General features: G+C 39.0%; 4 protein-coding genes across 4 annotated transcripts; 2 read left to right on the top strand and 2 right to left on the bottom strand.

Moving 5' to 3' along the window:
• The first annotated feature begins 75 nt into the window (after positions 1-75).
• Positions 76-1,602, top strand: LOC133841103 (flap endonuclease 1). The gene is made up of 2 exons (XM_062273399.1): positions 76-361; positions 419-1,602. Exons 1-2 carry the CDS (start codon positions 280-282, stop codon positions 1,495-1,497), a joined length of 1,161 nt encoding a protein of 386 aa, XP_062129383.1. The 5' UTR covers positions 76-279; the 3' UTR covers positions 1,498-1,602.
• Positions 1,513-5,073, bottom strand: LOC133841098 (integrator complex subunit 8). Its single transcript, XM_062273386.1, has 6 exons — positions 4,880-5,073; positions 4,329-4,809; positions 3,313-4,259; positions 2,386-3,259; positions 1,852-2,314; positions 1,513-1,784 (listed from the first exon to the last, which is right to left on the bottom strand). The coding sequence occupies exons 1-6, from the start codon at positions 4,992-4,994 to the stop codon at positions 1,665-1,667; spliced, it is 3,000 nt and encodes a 999-aa protein (XP_062129370.1). The 5' UTR covers positions 4,995-5,073; the 3' UTR covers positions 1,513-1,664.
• Positions 5,074-9,391: 4,318 nt separating this feature from the next.
• On the bottom strand, positions 9,392-10,277 carry LOC133841106 (ficolin-2-like). Its single transcript, XM_062273401.1, has 2 exons — positions 9,636-10,277; positions 9,392-9,568 (listed from the first exon to the last, which is right to left on the bottom strand). The coding sequence occupies exons 1-2, from the start codon at positions 10,238-10,240 to the stop codon at positions 9,430-9,432; spliced, it is 744 nt and encodes a 247-aa protein (XP_062129385.1). The 5' UTR covers positions 10,241-10,277; the 3' UTR covers positions 9,392-9,429.
• A 4,287-nt stretch (positions 10,278-14,564) lies between these two features.
• On the top strand, positions 14,565-15,750 carry LOC133845721 (uncharacterized). Its single transcript, XM_062280271.1, has 3 exons — positions 14,565-15,308; positions 15,368-15,553; positions 15,613-15,750. The coding sequence occupies exons 1-3, from the start codon at positions 15,249-15,251 to the stop codon at positions 15,748-15,750; spliced, it is 384 nt and encodes a 127-aa protein (XP_062136255.1). The 5' UTR covers positions 14,565-15,248.
• The last annotated feature ends 4,068 nt before the right edge of the window (positions 15,751-19,818 follow it).

The raw sequence follows: 19,818 nt of genomic DNA, 5'->3' as shown, positions 1-19,818 counted from the left end.
TAGAATGTAGAGCTTAAATAATGGCATTTAATTGGGGATTTGTAGTATTTTAATATCGAAAGGTACAAAACACACAATTATTGGTCACACGTGTTTGTTGTATGGTATTTAAGAAACGATAAGTAGCAGCGTTATAAATCGACAACCAACCGTCCGCCAACAGACTTTGAGCATTCACCTCAGAACGCGTGCACAACATTTGCGGCAAAAAACGCGCGCACTTCGCATTTGCCAAATAATAAACTGAAAAACATAAACAATTAAAACGAAGTCCTTGCCATGGGAATTTTAGGACTCTCTAAGCTAATTGCCGACTTGGCTCCTCTAGCCATACGCGAGAGTGAAATCAAGAACTTTTTCGGTACGTTAATCAACGACTCGCAGATTTATATTATTGAATATTCGAATCCATTTCCAGGTCGCAAAGTGGCTATCGACGCCAGCATGTGTTTGTATCAGTTTCTCATTGCGGTGCGCTCGGAGGGCGCTCAACTGGCCACTGTGAATGGAGATCCCACCTCGCATCTGATGGGCATGTTCTATCGTACCATCCGACTGCTGGACAATGGTATCAAGCCAGTCTACGTATTCGATGGTGCTCCGCCAGACATGAAATCCGGCGAGCTGGCCAAGCGTGCCGAGCGTCGTGAGGAAGCTGAAAAAGCACTTAAAGCAGCCACTGAGGCGGGCGATGAGGCTGAGATTGATAAGTTCAATCGGAGATTGGTTCGCGTGACCAAAGAGCATTCCAGAGAAGCCAAAGAGCTGCTTAAGCTGATGGGCGTCCCATATGTGGATGCACCCTGTGAGGCGGAGGCACAGTGCGCTGCCCTAGTCAAAGCTGGCAAGGTGTATGCGACGGCCACCGAGGATATGGATGCGCTTACCTTCGGCTCCACTAAACTGTTACGTTATCTCACCTACAGCGAAGCTCGGAAAATGCCCGTCAAGGAGTTCAGCTACGACAAAGTGTTGCAAGGTCTGGAGCTTACAAGCAATGAGTTCATTGACCTGTGCATCTTGATGGGCTGCGATTACTGCGAGAGCATCAAAGGTGTGGGACCCAAACGTGCCATTGAACTGATCAAGAGCTATAGGGACATTGAAACTATTCTGGAGAACATTGATACCACCAAATACACAGTGCCGGAGAACTGGAATTATAAACGTGCCCGCGAGCTATTCATTGAGCCAGATGTGGCCGATGCCAGCGCCATTGATCTCAAGTGGACAGAGCCCGACGAGGAGGGTTTAGTTCAGTTCCTGTGCGGTGACCGTCAGTTCAATGAGGAGCGTGTGCGTGGCGGCGCCAAGAAGCTTCTGAAGTCTAAGCAAGCGCAGACTCAAGTGAGACTCGATAGCTTCTTCAAAACCTTGCCCAGCACACCAAATGCCATGCTGGCGGCCAAGCGCAAGGCGGAGGAGGCCAAGAAGAGTGCCAACAACAAGAAGGCCAAGTTAAGTGGAGGCGCAGGACGCGGACGAAGACCCAAATAAAATTAAGAGCTGTAATTTCTTTTGAAACCACAAATAATCTTATTGCTAGCACTTTAAACTTACGCATTACATTTCATACAGATATAAAACTTTTTCAGAACTTAATCCTAATTGGTCTTCTTTGTGGGACTTGTTTGGGGGTGGATGGTGTAGTGTAGTAGCAGGGACTACAGCAAATACTGCTTGGCCAGGGAGCGTAGAAAGCGTGATTTTCGCACCATGGCGCTCTCTCGTTTGATCTCCTCATTGTTGTTGGCATTTAGTTCCAAGGTGCCCATCATAGAGATCTGCAAGAAACGAAACGTGTTTAGAATCGTGAAGAAATTTCGATTGTAACGCAATAGCTAAACTCACCGCCTCTAACTTGCGACTGTGTTCGCCTCGCTTCGCATGCAGATTGACAATAAATTCGAGCAGCGTTGTGTCCCAAATGCAGCTGTAATATGCATCCATGGCATCCGTAAAGTTTGATGACTTCTCACTGAGATTCTTAAAGACAATGCCGTAGTCGATCTCCTCCAGGAACTGACACAACACCGTCGCCTGCATGTGACAACCTAAATTGGCAGCACAACGAATCATCTTTCTGATCACATAATCATCAACCACATTCCGCTGCAGTGGCAATGTGCAATAGTCAGTGCCGGTGACCAGAGCATTGACATAGCAACGCATCGCAGACTCGTTGTTGCCAATGGCCAGCTCCAGGTCGCCCTTCATCTTCAGCCACGATATGGTCTGGGGATAATGACTGAGTGCCTCCGAAAGCAGCCACTGTAACGTTTCGCAGACGCTGCGCAAACTGTAGCTATTGGGACTGTAATAGAAGAAATACGCGTTAAATTAATTTGTCTTGGTATTATACTCATAATTTGGAAGATTGCCTACTTGGTAATGGTGATGGGCCATAGCTGCATGTACTCGCAGTTTAAATCGTGATTGGGATCATCTTTCAGTATGTTGTGCATTTTGCCCAGCATGGAAATAGCCAGGCCAAAGACACTCTGATGCCGTACCCGCTGCAGAAACGCTTGCAACGAACTGTTGGTGCCACTGCCCGCTGCCGCTGATGCCGCTCGCTTGGGCACATTGAGGAACATGCTCAGCATTAGTTCCCAGGCATCGCGACATGCCTTCTTCGGCCCCTTCATCTTCTCCATTTCAACGAACGTGGAAGCGAAAGCCAAGGGAAACTCCAGTTGCGCTGCGCGTTTGTCCAGATAGAGAAGCGCTGGAAACTCAGTCAGATTGAGCAACATGATGGCGCAACTTTCGAGTATCTCCATGCGTGGCATCATCGCATCACCCGCTTGCAATGCAGCCAAACACTGTTTGCAACGCCCACCAAGTGCCGTGAGATCAAGCGGCTTCTGATGCCACTCCTCCAGACATTGGGTGACTTGTATGTGCAGTATCTCCCAGGTGATGAGCTTACACATGATTTGTGCATTCCCGCCCAGCTCTTGGCGCTGTGTCTCCGACTTGAGCACACTCAGCATAGACACGGCATCAATGTAGTTACCACGTGTGGCCAGCTCACGAGCTTTGCCCAGCAGCACGTAGCTAAAGTCCTGCAGGAAGCTCACTGGCATGGCCATGATGAGAGCCTTCAGTGGTTGTGGGACATCCCAACTAGGATTGATGGCCCATAATGGTTTGCCGGGCGCTGTGCCACACAGCTTTACGAGCAGAATGCGCACGCTATTCGCTGTGCTGCACGTGATCAGCTGGCGCTCCAAGGCGGCGACATCCACACGAGTCACTAAAAGAAAAGGAAATATTAGAGAAATACATAAAGAAGTTCTGTAAACTTACTCTTCGAGTGGCATATCCAATCGTTGAGCGTGGCCAGCGAGTTGCTGAGCACAGGCTGTGTGGACTGCATCAGCTGCTCATCCAAATCCAGCATCTCTTCTGCGCTAAAAATGCCCATTTCCTTTGCTGTCAGCAACAGTTGCCGACTCTGATCTTGCTGTTGTTGCTCCTGCTGCTGATGCAACACACAGTCGATGAGGAAGTGCTTTAGTGCTGTCTGCTCCTTGGCGCTACAGTGCGTCAGCGCATCCTGCATAGCCTCCACAATGGGCGGCATGCAGTCCATGTCGCGATACTTTTCAAAGTACTCCACGTTGCCGAAGATGTTACCCCACTCGAAGATGGTGCGCACCACATTTAGCGCAGCCACCTGCAGCAGTAGCAGACGTGTCTCCTTCAGCAGTCCCGTCGAGATGGCGCCCTCAATGTCCAGCTCCACGTTACGTCTGCTGACCAACGGAATCTCGCGTGCTCGATTATCTAGCCGCAGTATGGGTACAATGTCGGTATAATTATTCAACAACGATTGATGAAAACGCTCCAAGAGCGTCTGCTGATGCGCACTGATGCCGCAGGCCTGCAACAATCCTTCAAGCTCCGCGGGTCGAATGTGACAGAAGAAAAGCGTAGCGTTCGCAGGCAGCGCTTGAAGATTACTGTTGCAGGCGGCGGCAGCTTCTCGTGCCAACATATACTGCTTGGTGTGGAGGTAATAATGGGCCAGCTCATAGTGCAGCTGGGCGCGCAGCTCCTGGGGCGAGATGAGGCGCATCATGTCGTAGTTTTGCGTGCTGTTCATGTGATCACAGTCTAACGTAACAAAACTATCATAGTGGAAGACATGAAAAGGCTTGCTGTTGGCCGAGGCGCACAACTGCTCAAGATACTCAATGGAAGGCTGCGTGGGAGTCTCCAGAAACTGTTGCACTTGATCAACGGTTTGATACCTGCAAGAGGAGATAGTAGGAATAGTAACGGATTTCTACACAATTACCTCTAACGTCAGCATGACTTACATGAGCGGACGCGACGCCTTCAAGGCGCTGTCCTTGATAAGCTGGAGTCGAAGCAGTAAACGATGATAGATGGTGAGAGCAAAGCGAGCGGCACGCTCATTGCCAGCGGATGCAATCTTGAAATCGAAGTCACTGGCAAATGGAATGGTAACGTGGCGACCATAGCTAATGGTGCAGAGATCACGCAGCAGACTCAACTGCATCGCCACGGGTAAACTTTTCTCGAGCGCATCTAGATCCCATTTGAGCCATGTGGCAACCTTAAGCTCGAGTATCTTCAGTGCCAGCTGCTTGCGCGTTAACTGCAATCCAACCTCTGCCTGTCGCTGTTGCACATTGAGTGCAGCTGAGGTGGCGGGCGTGGTGGCATTGGCGCCTCCCAAGCTCTGTAGATCGCTGCCGGGAGTCACCACTGTGGATGCAATCGCTGTGTCCGGCGTCATGCTGATGAACTGCACAATCAGCTCCGCAGCGCTGGGCTCTTTAAACGAATTGAAATTGTTGTTAACGCCATGCAACAGTTCAGTTTAGGTGGCGTTGCAACAACTTACCGGGATTTTTGCATTGCAAGTGTTGGGTTATTTTGTGCGGATCGAGCAGGAATTCAAACCACAAAACTGTTTCGGCAGCCAGCGGTACTGGCTTCGGTTTTAATGGGTCTTCCATGCCGTATATATATTGTTTTAATTTTTGTTTAAAACTTAAGGCCCTGATTTTTGTCGTTCATATGAACAAGTTGTTTTCGTTCTTCAGAAAACATATGTTTTTGCTAGTTCACAAATGAACAGTTCACAGAACTGTTAAACTCTTTATAAAAATAAAGTTTAAAAGGGTATTAACACACAACCGCATTAAGTTTTACCTTATAATTTAAGATACAAATATTATTTTTATGGCAATTGTATTAAATATTTGGTAAAACGAAAAAAATAATTTACGAGCAAGAAATTTGAATTTGAGTAGTTCCACACTCGCAGTTCACATAAACCGGGTTGTAACTTAACGGACCACAGTTGCTTTATTGTTTTAAGTCAGTTCAGATCATATTAAGCGTTAACGTATTAAATAAAAGTCTTAAGACATAAAATTATTTTATTCTAAACAATATATTAGTAAATTAATAATAATATAACAACCAAACTACTATTTAGCACTGCCAACATGTTAGTGCGTAAACATTGTGAACTCTTAACTGTCAAATTTCATTTGTACGTTTTAAAACACTACCTTTTAATAGTACTGGTGGCGAATCCTTGGTATTTTCAGTTTCTTTGGTATATTTTCTGCAGCTAAAACGATATTATTCAAATTATTCTTGAGGTCACACTACATCACAGGTGCTTTGTTTTAAGCTCCCTTTTTAACGAAATAAGTAATTTGAAGCAATGAATTCATATTCTTGTTTTCAAAAAAAACATTGGTGTTTGCCATAAAGTAATGCTTATAAGAAAACCCCAGTTATCGATGAATCGAAAGTGCCATCGATGTTTCTTCATTTATATAAAACGTTTTTTCAAAAATATTTTATACAAGCTATAGTACAATCTGTAATTATATTAGTCTCACCCATCTCTTGGTTACGCAAGTTTGAGTCCATTTGTGGACGTGCTACAAATACAAAGAGTAATTTTCAAAATGACTTTAAATAAGTTTATTTTATTAATAGCTATGTTGTCGACATCATTTTTATTTTCACGTCATAAAATTCTTATTTATGTCGCCTATTACGCATAAACCTATAACATCATAGAGTACATGATCTTTTTTTGTTTTTTTCGGTTCATTAAAAATGTTAAATAGTTTGAATGATATTTGGCTGATTTATGCTAATATGTATGTTGAATTTTATTAGAGGCGCCCATAAGTCAGACTCATAGTTTTCTGTTTCTTTTGATAATATCTACACTTAGAGAAAATAAAGACTATTTATCTAGTTATGTAAATATGTGATTTAGCAGTTAGAAATTAAAGTGATTTAAAAATTCTATTTGTTTAATTATATTATGTAATGAGGAATTCGTTCTTACGTAATTTGATAGATAAATTAAATATTTTGTTTATTTTTGACAGTGTAGCCTTTTAGTCTTGTTTTACATAAAACTCTGTCTGTGTTGCCGCTTTATCTTGAACTTTATGAGCATTTCATGGCATAAGCTGGAAATATTTAACGTTATTCAGGTGATTTTATGCAAATTATGTATATGGTTACCATCATCTGTCGATCTGTTGTTGTTGTTGCTTTTTATGACATTCTTCATGCGCTTATGATCGTGATTGGGGGATCTCTCTTGACAACGGGCAACCAATGACCAGAGACCAATAACTAGTAACCGGCTAACCCATCACACTCTTTATGCAATTTTTGAGAAATCAAGCGTCGTCTTGATTTGACATAATGTACATTTAAGATTTATTTTATTAATTTACTCGGGTCGAAAATGATGTTAATCCGTTTGCTCATTGTTTCGAAAGTCTTAAGTGTTGCTAGCCATAGTTTGTTTATAATTATGCAATAAATTACAAACATGCTAGAAAACAAAAACATACATATTTATATATACTAGTATGTATAGACTCCCCGGCAAATAAATATGTTTAATTTAATTTTTGCTTTTTCCTTTTCAAATAAAAAGTGTCGCAAATCTTTTAGTTGCTCGATCATTTTCATGTGCGTTTCTTTCTGGGCCAATAAAAATGTCAAATGTGTTTAGAGTGTTTAAAATTTATTCGTCTTCATAAAATATTTAGTAGCGCTCTTAATAACATCTCTTAACTATGGAAATTCATTCATGATTTTCCGCTATATTATTTTTAATAATTCCCCTACGAAAATTCCAATGTACTTTTCCACTTCTACTTGTATTTACTATGTTGTACTTTTTCTAATCAGTAGAATGATTTGAATAACATATATTTAATGGGATCAAAGTGTCCAGCAAAGAATGTGCACACGCAACAGTTTTGATTTTATTTTCGTTTTTTCGTCATTTATTGATGTGTGTGTTTAATAATTTCGAAATCTCATCAAAATAGCATTAATTAAGCGCCTGCGCTCGTCTCAATAACGCAATCCCGGGTTCAGGTTATCAGTGATCAGGCAAACACTTGTCGAATTATTCCGATTAGAGCGAAGCGTTTAAGCGCAGATTCGTGACTCGTGATTCGTCTAAGCGAAATCAAGAAGCTAAATATATACTTTTGAAATACGATTATATTTGTACTTTTGAATATTTTGGTTGCCAGGGGAAGTGACAGACGCTCGAGCCAAACAAAATATTTGCATAATTTGCTACACTTTGTTCTCAAATTAATGTAAATTTCCGAGCGGTAAAAAAAAGAGAAAAGCGAAAAAAAAACACTTAAAAGACGCTCTAAAATTTGATAGCATTTTCGATGTTAGACAAAACCCTGAAAGATTCTATTGATTGAATCGTAAATTTGTGGCCTGCTATTTCTTGCTATCGATGTTGTTTCGTTTTTTTTTTTTTTTTTGTAGAGGGTTTCGATTGAAGTTTTGAGTTTCTTTGTTTCGATTATTTGCATATTATGCAGGTTGATCAGCTCGTGCCATTCACAAATGTTTAACTATTCTGCATATTTATGAACTAGTTTTGGCCTAGCTACGACTATTCGGAGCGTTATAAAATATTGTGTATGAATAACTGACTGACCCAGTGAAATTTGGCTTTGTTCAAATCAAATACAATTTTTATATCGTTTAGAAAACATCGAGCTCACATGACTACAAAAAAAAATGGCAACTGCGCAAGTGAAAATCGTTTTTATTTGAATATTTATTGCAAAAGAATGAATGCTAAAAAAAAACAAAAATCTGGGCAAAAAAAAGAAAATAGTAAAAGAAAATGTGCCCGGTTATGCCTGTCAGCTTAAACATCTCCGTGTTTTCGCTGTTTTCTTTTTTTTTTTTTTTCTGTTAATATTTCAAAATGTCATTAATAATGCCATAAATTAACTAAATTCATTGCTATTGCTAAATCTTTTTACGTACGAAGGCAACAACCAAGAACAATTTCTTTTCGTTTTTCCTTGATTTTTTTTGTGTGTGTTTTATTTCATTTCGAAAAAGTTTTTAAAAATGTTTTTCAAGAATTTCGTGTCTGTCGCCTGATGGCAGGCGGCATGGAAACAGCGACACGAAAATCTTTCAACAGCAGTTGACAGCGCCACACACACACACACACACACACACACGCACACGCACACCTCTCTGAACATACACCCACACACATGCACACACACACACACACACGGGCTGATAGAGATAGAGACGAAGACGGACACTCTTAGATCCCCAGCTACTCCGCCCGGGGAGGCATAAAAATGTACAACATCTCTTAATTTTCCGACTTAAATGAAAATTGTGCCGAGGTTTTCTGCCGCCGTGTCGTCGTTGATGGGTTCTGAAATGATGCGCGTTCTTTCGTAAAGCGAATGTTGAAATATTTCCACACTTCCTTCTGAAATTTAAACGACAACTGAAAGCTGTAGCTTTTCCTCAAAGTTAATATGATCAAGACCGCACATCGAATACCCTTTCAACTGTAAAGTCTCAAAACTGTCTCCAAACAGCTTGAGGTAGCTGTTATGCCCTACTTCCGCAGGGTATATAAGTAATGAAAATGTCTTTGTCGCCGCCATGGTCTGCGACCGTGTGAGTTTTGGACAAAATTTCATTCGAAAATTGTGCTCGACATTCTTTTTTTTTTTCGTAGCTGTCGCCACACTGAAAGTTGTTAAACATCAGATCATGTACATATATATTATATATATATAAACTATAGTGTGGCAGAGATGTCGCATTTCTGTTCTAATTTCGCCTCCAGAACTCGGTATTTGTATCATTTTCAACGTAATACTTGCAATTAAGCGTTTCTATTTTGGATGCCACGACAATCTGTCGGGCTGTTTGTCAAAGTTTTAGTTTTTACCCGGAATGTGGAGCATTTGGAGCTGGAGCTGGCTGGCAGCTGCCAAGTGATCCCGACGTCAAATGCATTGTAAATGTAGCTAAATGGATGCTAAAGATATTCGAGTCTCGAGTCGAGGGATTTCAATAATACTATTTATTTTGTCACGAAAACTATTTCTTGCTCTTTGGCTTGATCATCATTTGGACGGTTTTGTAGGCGTAATCGATGCCACGCCACTGCACCCAACAGTTGCCACGACCCACAAGATCCGTTCCGTATTCGCCACCCAGATACTGGCCATTGAGATTGCTGCAAGTGAAGATGGAAATGATTTAGATGTTTGCTATTAAAGTGGAAGTTATATTCAAGTTTTTACCTGTACATGCAACTGTTGTACCACCAGGCACCCGAGAATTGAGCAGCACAATTGTTGACACTGTTGTCGTTATCCCGATCGTAGGTGCTGAACTTCATATACTGCTGATATCTGAGAGCATCTCCAGCTGTCCCATTGTAGTTTCCAAGCACATTGAGTCCGTACAGATTGGACTCATTGCCAATGGCAAATGAATCGTATTTGGCAAAGCGCGTTTGACCCGTAAAGTCCTGCAGATACACGTAGAGCTCGTGGGTCTTCGACGTGGTCAGCGCATGCAAGATGTCCAGTCCAATGAAGAAACCCCCGTCGAGTTCGCCAAAGCCTTGCTGATACGATGACCAGTTGCGGAAGAAATTGATTTTGGCATCGACGCGACGCTGAATGACCAACCAACCGGATCCAGCAATGCTCACATCACAGTACACCTCGAGGGGCGCGCTGCCGTTGCTCCTCGGATCTTGGATCTTCACTATGCCGTTCTTTTTGGGCTTGGCCTCCACACAGGAAGCCGGATACTTCTTGTAGGCCACAATGTCCTCGAAGGCTTCGCAAATGGCGAGAGTCAAGCACAAGGCGGAGAGTATAATGTGTAGAGCTCTCATTTCGACCAACGTTTTACTGGATACGGTTTTCCCCAACTAATTGTGCTTTTATAGGCACTGTCCCTTTTATGCGAGCCTTGAGTCGAGGGTATTACTCATTTCTCATGCAGATAAGATTGCAGTCAAGTTCTGTGAAATTTAATTTGGCACTTGAAATAATTCCCCTTTTTTTGTGATCTATGCTTAGTATATACTATATGTCTATAACTGTAATTGATCGCTGATGCGAAAACTCGCCACATTATCGAGCCCCTTAGTTGCGATTTGATTAGATAAATGTAAAAGTGTTATCAAATTAAAACCAATAAGAATAGTTGGTGTATACTTTTGGGTGCACTGTCGATCTTTTGTACAAAATATTGAAAGTGTCTCAGCTCAGCTCAGCTGAAGCAGATGAGCACGATATGGTAAATGGTGAGTGTACTCATTATACGTGCATCTCATCGCATTCATATCCCACACATGCCACATTCACTTGCGCGATTCACGTTTTACCGTTTTTGTGGTGTCGCCCATCAATAGCTCGCTCAATGGTGGCTGCAGGTTGCCAAACAACACAAATCAAACGATCGGCTCTTTGATGGCCACAGCCAGCAATGACACACATTTGTCAAAACGAGCTCACTTCAAAAGGCCGACAGAGTCGGGGAGTCATTCAGTCAGTCACTCAGTCAGGCAGTCATTCAGTCAGCCACCAATACATTGTGGCAACACTGCAGAAGAGGCAAAAGCAACAACAACAGCAGCAGCAGCAGAAGCAGAGTACAAAATCAAATGCAAAAGCAAACGTAAACGCAAACGCAAAAAAAAAAAACGAATACTTAGAAAACAAACGGGAAGTTGGCCATACAGAGAAGTTGGCTCACACAAAAAAGAAAGAAAAGAAATACAACAAAATACAAACAGGAAAAAAAAGCGCAACAAGTGAAAGACAAATGTGCGGGCCATCAATTGTCAAAGTCAAACGCCAACGAGGCTGACGGATTTCCACTCATAGTGTGAAATAATTTCACAGATGTTTTCTTTTTTTCCATACCTGAACCAGCATTCCGAGATGGGTATATAATCTCCCAAAACGAATTGAGCTGCAAGTCAAATAATATTGCAGTTTCATTTAATTATTTATTGCATTTTGATAAAGTTGAGTTAATAGAATATAATTGATAAAGAATCTGTTCGGCATCTATACAAAAATATAATTCATTTGTGGATTTGTTATATTTATGTTAGTTTAAATAGAATTTCCAATTATTTTATAATTTTAAATAATTTACATGTATTTAATTTCTTAATACAAAATGAAATGTTTGAAAATTTTAAAGTGGAATTCGAAATATTACTATATTAAATCTGATCAATATAATCTCCCAAAACGAATTGAGCTGCAAGTCAAATAATATTGCATTATTTAATTATTAATTTACTTTAAATGAAGTAGACTTTATAGAATATAATTGAAGAACTTTTAATGAATCTGTTCGACATCTATACAAAGATAGAATTCCCTTTGAACGTAGATTTGTTTTTATATTTTTGTTCCTTTAAATTGCATTTCCAATTATTTTATAATTTTAAATAATTTAAAAATATTTAATTTCACAATACAAATTTAAAAGTTTGAAAACTTTAATGTGTAATTCTCAATAAATAGCTAATAAATCTGGTCAATAATATTGCAGTTTATTTTTATTATTGATTGACTTTTGATGAAGTTTGTAGAATGCAATTGGCGGATTTTAGAAGCTAGTCATTTCTATAATTAAGTGCATTTGTTGGCAACACAAAAAATTCAGTTTTTGGCTCATTAAATTGAATTTAAACATTTATTGTTTAAGTTATTTAAATGATTTTAAGTAACTTGATGATTTAGGGATTACTAAATTGAAAGTTTCAATATTTTAATGGACAATTTAAAATATGACTTTTCATTCTTGCAGTCAATTATATCGCACATTAATTGATTGACTTTTAACGAGGTAGAGTACATATAATTATTGTACATATTAGAAAGAACCAACAACGTTTATTTTAATAACAAATGATGATGATTTGATGATTTTTTACTATCAATTGCACTTGCAATATTATTAATGATAATTACTAAATACAAAATTTGAAAGTTTAAATGCCTCATAGTGAAATTTATATATTTAGGTTATGATGGTCTCCTATCAATGAAGAGGTGATAAATATCAGTTGCATTCAACATAGCAGTTTAATTGATTGACTTTAAATGAAGTAAAATGTAGTTGTTAAAGAAGTTGTTTATCATGTGAACACAAAATTTGTTATTTCTCAGCGCGATTTATAAACTTAATAGTTTATTATTTTTTATTTGCAATATTATTATTTATTATTTAATATTTAATAATTAAAATAGATTTAATTATTGAATACCAATTAAATACTTTAGTGTCGAATTAAAAATAATGCTTTCCTATGCTCTCAAAAAAGAGCTGGTAAATCTGTTCATATAAAGTATTGAGTGTTGACTTTACATTTGTCAAAGTTGTTAATTATATTACTCGTATTTGGTTGATAGTTGTAGTTGTGGTGTTTGAACGCTTTTAATAATTGCTTCTATTTGATCAATTTTAATTGTTTAACTTTCCATATTTTGCGTCTGTCACGCGCAAACATTGGAATTTTCGAAAATTGAAATTTGTAAAGAAAACTTGTTTATAGCAACAAGTTGCTGTTGTGTCAATATGCTGCAGAGCAAATAGTAGACACCTCCTCCCTTTCTCACCCTCTGCCTCTCTCTTTGCCCCTAGTTGCTGTGCAACTCCTCTGTTGCCACCAAAACCTTGGTGCGGCGGGTCTTGAAGCCAGGTCCCAGAAAACAGCTGAACATTTAGTGTGTTGCGGACATAAAAAGACACACAACACAACTCAACTCAATACAACTGAAAAAAAAAAAAAATAAAAAAACAAAAACCTGACATTTGTTTTGTTTATTGAAACAGTTGGCATCTGGTTGTATTTCTTCAATGCCAATGCCTTTTTTTTTATGACTAGTTGTGCTTGTGCCCTGCAGTTATTCACTCGTCCATGAAAGATCTATGGCGCATTTCTTGCCACTTCGACGATGATGATTAAGTGTAGTCAAATATTGTCAGAGTATTCTGTAAATGCGAGTAAATTGATGGCAATCGTCGCTGAATTGATAGAGTGTTGTGCATTCGGTAAGGTCTGGCTGACAGATAAATTCAATTGAATTCAAGAAGGTTGAACAGCTGTTTCTCACATTCAGAAGGAACTATAAGTGGCTCAGGGCTTTCCGTGTTGAACAAGTTAATGAACTTTAGCTGGCAACAGGTAGCATCTGGTTTAAGCCACATCTCTCAGGGTCTACTCTAGTCGGACTTATTAGTCAGCTAGTCTATCAGTTCGTCACTCAGTTAGTCAGCAAAGTTTCTCTCTGTCCCTATCTGTGTCTGCATTTAAATACAGTATAATTCGGGTTTAACGACTTTCACGATATCGACGATTTTACGTCAATATACCCGAAAGACGTACTAACCGAAAGGAGCAAAATAAATTTGTTTTTGTTTTTTTTTTATGGTTGCCATGTTTGTAATAGGTTTTTAAGATAAAACAAATTAATTATTTAATTAAAACAAAAAATTATAAATTTAATAAATCATATATGTAGCTGCATGTTCCTTAGCATAAGCTAAGGCGACAGCTAAAACTAACAGAGATTAGGGAGAATGTGTATGCATACATGTGATCGTGAGGACATAAATGACGATGAACATGTGGGCGAAACCATCGAAACTGTGCGTGAATTCATAAAAATCAGCCGAAATCATCATTGAAATTCATGGAAATAGAATTGAAAATCTCCAAAACATCGATTTAACGCATTTTGACCGAACATTTGGGCTTTAAAAGGTGTGTGCACGGTTTGTTCCGCACAAATTGACTGACGTCCAAAAATTGCTCAGAATTCAACATTCGAAGGACCCACTATTTGACCAAAAATCACATTTTAACCATCAACCACTCCCCGTATTCACCTGATATTGCACCGTGCGACTTCTACCTTTTCGGAAAAATGCATTTACCGATGAGAGGAAAGCGTTATGCAGACGTCGAGGCCATTCAAAAGGCTTGCACTGGCATACTGGAGGCCATACCGGGCAACGAGCTAAAACACTCGTTCGACATGCTTTTGGAACGTCCAAAAGCTGTATTAAAGCAGAAGGAGACTATTTTAATTAATATAAATTGATTTTGCCGAAAAACTATTTGTTCTGTCTTTTGTTAAAAGTCCTGTTTACTTTGGTACGCACCTTGTATATAGATTTTAGATTTACCGCCCTCATGCCCGTGATCGTAACGTGCTTGTAACTGCAGATCCAGTGAATCTTTTGGTATATTCACATTGCCCCTGAATCGCTTGCTATAGCGCACCTAGCTCATGGCCTGATGGTAGAACAAACGCTCGTGCGGGTTCAGATGGCCATGCCAGTTGTCCGATGGATTGGCTAGTGACGGAGGCTGCGGCATGCGGCATGCGGCAGATGTAGGTGCCCTCCATGCGAAGCTCGTGGAGTCATAGTGTTGGAAACGTAGGGTAGTCAACATAAATAACAGTCTAATTATCGAATTCCCCCCGCCTTAGTTAGCTTTCAAGGTAGTGTGGAGGAGCTCTGCCCCTCATGCCAAAGTTTTGATTTCTTTACGCGTGTTTATTCCATGACATTTGTCGATGCTGTTTTTAATGTTTGAAACGTGTGTGGGGTCAATAAAAAAGGGGCTGATAACCACCACTCAAAATGTAAAGGGGTATCACAAGATTCTGCCGACAGGTCTTTAACATCCGGGAATTCAAATCGAAAGCCTTGTAGATTATATTGGTAGACTTGTGAAGTTTTCGGCTTGTGTTGCTATATTAATAAGTCTCAAATGTGGTGATGTGGTTCATTTTTAGGGTATTTAAGTTCTGCCCCATAAGCGGAAGATCTTCAGTGCTTTAAAATACGTGACTGTGCGAATCAAAATGAAAATTATATTTTTTGGGCTGCTCATCGCAGTCCTTGTTGTGTACGGTCATGGATATGTGAGTGTCCTTAACGAATTGGAGTTCAAATCATTTTAAGTCTCTCATCCTATAAATAGAATAACAACGAGCCAGCCAATGTGCCGTCAAAAATTCCGTCAACAGATTTGTATTTGAGTTGCCACGAATCTTTAAAAAGAAAACTCGAAGTCAGCATTGATGAAAATAAAATAAAGATAGAAAAAATCGAGAAGGAGCTTGAAGAAGGGGCTAAACAAATATCGTTCCTTAGAGCTAATATGCCTGTAAGTGTGCTTACTAGATCAGCTTTGAAATTATTCTAAGAATCTAATTCCATTCGTAGAATTCGACGCTTAGGAGTGATTTCCAAAAATTGTTAGATATATTGGTGCAAGGGTCCGAAAACAAAGAAAAATTTGTTGCATTTCTAAAACAATCGAATGAGGAATATAAAACCAGCATAATTGCGATGTGTAATTAGAGCGTATAAAAAGCTCGACTTTGTAATATTTTTATGTGAGAGAATTTAAAAAAATAAAACATTTCTTTGTGTTTTAAATATTCTTTAAATCTTTATTTATCTTATCAGTTTGTTAGTTTCTAGGCTGCAACATTAATGTAAATATGTAAATCCTTCTGCAGGCTCGTCACAAACTGTGGTGTCATGAAGTGCGTAAGTGGATTTGACAACTGTCAACTGGTTGCTGTCCAACGTTGAGGTTGAAGTCTTGCATGCTAATCACGTTCGGGGAGTGGAGATTTATTTCCAGCCAGCACTTTACGCATTATGTATGTATGTATGTAGAGATATACATACATACATACGCATGTGCTCATTAAAATCCAATACAACGTTAATTTGCGTTTGATATGAGTGAACAGGATATTCTGTTGATTTATAGTCGACAAACAGTTACAACCACATAGCCGACATCAGATCTGTTTTCATTTAGCATAAGACTTTCGTGTCTTACGCCTTTATGGGATTTTATTGCTTGTCCCCTGCATAAATAGTAGCAGAGCTCATACAAAGAGATTAGAGGAGAACAGGTGAATACGAGACGATAGTTGAAAATTTATGAAACTTTTTAATTAAGCCGCTCGACTAGAAGGCGACTAATGAATTGAGCTAAAGCGCATTGGCCATAAATTTTAATTATGCCCAGCGAGCGAGCGAGCGATTAACAGAATCAAGCGTAGAGTCAGACCCTCGGATGGATATGCCTTCGCCTTCGCCTTCGACTCCGATTGCGTTCCTCTAACTGTGTCACAAATTAAATATTCAAAAATTAACCGAAACACAGGCGAGTCCAAGCGAGTCGAACCCAACGCTTGCTGGCATTTTTATTATTATTATTTTTCGTTGTATTTTCTTTCTTTCATTTTATTTTTTTTTTTTTGGTTAAAGTAGAAACAAAGAATGAAACGTAAAAACATAAATTAAATAACCCAAGAAATTTACTTGGCACCCTCAGCGATGGTATCGATAATGTCTCGCCGATGCATTCGATCGCTGCCAGGACATGCCATTGACCTCGCTCTCTCTCTCTCCGTCTCCTAGACAAAGCCACCACCAACAACACCGCAAAGTGCACAGCAAGCTGACAACCTGGCATCCTTCTCATGTGTGTGTGTGTGTGTTCAACTTATGCTTTATGCTGGGTTTACACACAAACAGCAACGCTTCATTGGTCAGGCCGCGATTTGTATTGGTTGCAAGGGGATACGTTGAGAGCGGGCGAGGGATGAAATCGCTTTGCACTCTGAGCAGGGGAAAGGGATGAGGTTGGGGATGGTCGTTGTTGCTGTTGTTGTTGTTGGCACATGGATGGAGCCCACTGTGTATGGGATTGCATTCGTATGGATGGTTTCTATGCACAAACGCAGAAGGTGTCGAATAACAAGCTAAGCCCATGACGCCTAACAAACATGCTGCACATACATGCAAATATACATACATAAATACACTGCAAGAAATATTCGGTAGCTTGACTCGAACTCAGTTGTGATTTGAAAATTGAATGCGTAGTGAAATCTTGAAATAAAATCATTATTAATATAAAATATTGATGTTTTACAATTTTTTTGAAACGTTTCTATAAATTAATAAAAAGCTTGATAAAGACAACATCGCCATAAATTAAAAATATGAGGTGCTATATAGAATATATAGTATAATGGAATGTTATAACCATAATTTAACCTTAAACAGTGGGCATAAAATATAATATTGGGTTGAAGGCTTCATTAGTAGTTAGCACTCCACATAATCAGTATTGTTTTTTTAGATTTCATATTATCTCTAAGTTTGTAATAGAAAAGATTTTTATATTTTAAATGTGTACAAGATTTTTTTTTTAAACTTAGTTATAATTACCTTAATCTTACATAAAAATATATAATACAATATTTCTAGCACATTTTTTATTTTATTAACCTAGAGATAATATGAAATATAATTATTATTATTTACAAATAATTGGATTTCGTTTTAGAGTTTCTCAATGTTTTCGTATTTTCTGATCAAATTATTTACTTTTAAAATTATCTTTTGAAATCCAGATTTGTTTTTAAATACGACCTTCTTGTTGTCGCTGAGTGTACTTGGCTTTGTCTGCAATTAGAACTGCACTTGTGCATTTTCCGTTTCAGTAAGAAACCCTCGCAGTTATCTCGGCCCTGAGAACTATCTGTAGTAAGTGTAAGATTTAATGTCTGGCGTTAATGGTGCCTTAAGTCACTCACATACTCACACTCACGCATATTGTTGACAAAGAACTGAAGATAATCCATATGTCTATTTCAATTACAAGAAATATTTTCTGATAATTTCCTACTGATATGGTTCATTACAGACAGACAGACAGAGAGATAATCATGCATACTTACGACCCTCGTCTCGTGTTCATAATAAAACGTAAATCAAACAATTTGTCCTAAATAAGTCACGTCTGCATATTTGAGTTTAAGCGCAGATTGTTGTTGTGATTTTGCTTTCGGTTTCTGTGGCGGCAAACTGACCATTGTTCTGTCTTATGGCCATTTGGCATCTTTTATTTATGAACTTGGCCAAGTTTGCACTGAGCTCGAATCCTTTTTTGGTCATGTGGCGCGTTCTCCTCTCGTTTCTTCGCTTCTGCATCCCTACGCCCAAAAACAAAAATAAAAAATAAAAGAAAAATACAATCGCTTTTTTTTGTGACTGTTCGTTCTCTGTCTTTCCGTTATCGGGCGTGTTGTATCTGGCGTGTAGCTTTTAACCAATTGCCCGGCACTTTGCCGCCTGACTTTTTAACAGGCCATAAATCTACACACTGGACCACAGTCAGCAGTCAGCAGTCAGCAGCCAACAGCCAGGCTAGCCATGCGACCAACCAATTTCTGGCTTGATTTAGTAGCCTTTGCGAGCTGCAACTGCCACAACTGACAGTTAGAGCACTTAAGCATTTTGATGTCTTAAGCTGAGACAAGACGAGACTCGAACAAATCAAATCAAATGACTCCGACTCCACCTGTTGCCCTCTACCTCAGCTCTGGAATTTATTTCCGGATCGGCAACGGAGTGAAAGAAACTTGGCATTATCTTCGTGAGAGGTTTCAACGTTGATTACTTCTTTATTTAATTTGCTTTAAAAACACTTCTAAAGTGAAGGTAACAAAAGTATCTGTGTGATACAGTTAGAAGACCCACATTAATATTTTAGTTATCACAGAAATATTAATGTCGTTGTCGAAAAAAGTGTATACTCTTTTTTATTTTATTAATTTATAATATCTTTGAAATTCATTCTATATTTGACTGCAACTTTAGATGAAAACTCTATGGTATATATGTATATATATTTACGCTATGGTATATTTTCAATTCAATACCAAAAATGTAGTCTTTGGTATATACAAGTGATTTTGCAGTATATGAATTTAGTATATTTTAGGAATAATACCGGACTGCTTTGCTTTTATTCAAAATGGGTAGCGGGTATCTCACAGTCTTACAGTCTTATTTATCTTGATTTTATTTACTTCAATATTTTTTTCTCCCCCATTTTAAATTAAATGTTATTCTTAATTTAGCTTTTTCTTGCAGTAAACTCTTTCCGTTCCTACAAATGAAAACATTTTTATTCCCATTTGCATTAATGAGGAAAATTCTGAGAGATTCTTGAGTTACTTATTAAAGATAATTGGCGATTATAAGAGCAAAACCCATTTGCAAAGACATGTATTTACAAACAAATACAATTGGCTTTGTGCAAACGCAGTTTTACTTCGTTGCGCCTGCTGCAAAAATTGTGCGGGAAACATTCATAAATTTTTCACACCTTATGATTATCGTGAGCACTTAAAAAATGGAGACGACGAAGCGTGGGGCATCCGAGCTATGCAGGTTTGGGGCAAGTATATTGGCTGGGGCAACATTGTGGCATCGACCATTTAATAAATACTTAATTTTTATCACGCTCAATACTCATATGTACTCATACTCATATCCGTGCACTCACACTCACACTCACACTCACTTTGGGTCTTTGGCACTTGAACCTGTTCC

This window comes from Drosophila sulfurigaster, chromosome 3, assembly GCF_023558435.1.
Source record: "Drosophila sulfurigaster albostrigata strain 15112-1811.04 chromosome 3, ASM2355843v2, whole genome shotgun sequence".
Classification (NCBI taxonomy): domain Eukaryota; kingdom Metazoa; phylum Arthropoda; class Insecta; order Diptera; family Drosophilidae; genus Drosophila; species Drosophila sulfurigaster.
The sequence above is the reverse complement of the archived record's forward strand: the minus strand, read 5'-3'. Positions and strand labels throughout refer to the sequence as shown.

What these genes read in the sequence shown, in the direction of transcription:
- LOC133841103 (XM_062273399.1), top strand. Translation starts at nt 280, where the DNA reads ATGGGAATTTTAGGACTCTCTAAGCTAATTGCCGACTTGGCTCCTCTA. An exon ending in TGAAATCAAGAACTTTTTCG is followed by an intron (nt 362 to 418) that starts GTACGTTAATCA and finishes ATCCATTTCCAG; the next exon opens with GTCGCAAAGTGGCTATCGAC.
- LOC133841098 (XM_062273386.1), bottom strand. Translation starts at nt 4,994, where the DNA reads ATGGAAGACCCATTAAAACCGAAGCCAGTACCGCTGGCTGCCGAAACA. An exon ending in CTTGCAATGCAAAAATCCCG is followed by an intron (nt 4,810 to 4,879) that starts GTAAGTTGTTGC and finishes ATTCGTTTAAAG; the next exon opens with AGCCCAGCGCTGCGGAGCTG. An exon ending in ACAGTCGCAAGTTAGAGGCG is followed by an intron (nt 1,785 to 1,851) that starts GTGAGTTTAGCT and finishes CGTTTCTTGCAG; the next exon opens with ATCTCTATGATGGGCACCTT.
- LOC133841106 (XM_062273401.1), bottom strand. Translation starts at nt 10,240, where the DNA reads ATGAGAGCTCTACACATTATACTCTCCGCCTTGTGCTTGACTCTCGCC. An exon ending in TACAACAGTTGCATGTACAG is followed by an intron (nt 9,569 to 9,635) that starts GTAAAAACTTGA and finishes CTTCACTTGCAG; the next exon opens with CAATCTCAATGGCCAGTATC.
- LOC133845721 (XM_062280271.1), top strand. Translation starts at nt 15,249, where the DNA reads ATGAAAATTATATTTTTTGGGCTGCTCATCGCAGTCCTTGTTGTGTAC. An exon ending in TTGTGTACGGTCATGGATAT is followed by an intron (nt 15,309 to 15,367) that starts GTGAGTGTCCTT and finishes TCCTATAAATAG; the next exon opens with AATAACAACGAGCCAGCCAA. An exon ending in TCCTTAGAGCTAATATGCCT is followed by an intron (nt 15,554 to 15,612) that starts GTAAGTGTGCTT and finishes TTCCATTCGTAG; the next exon opens with AATTCGACGCTTAGGAGTGA.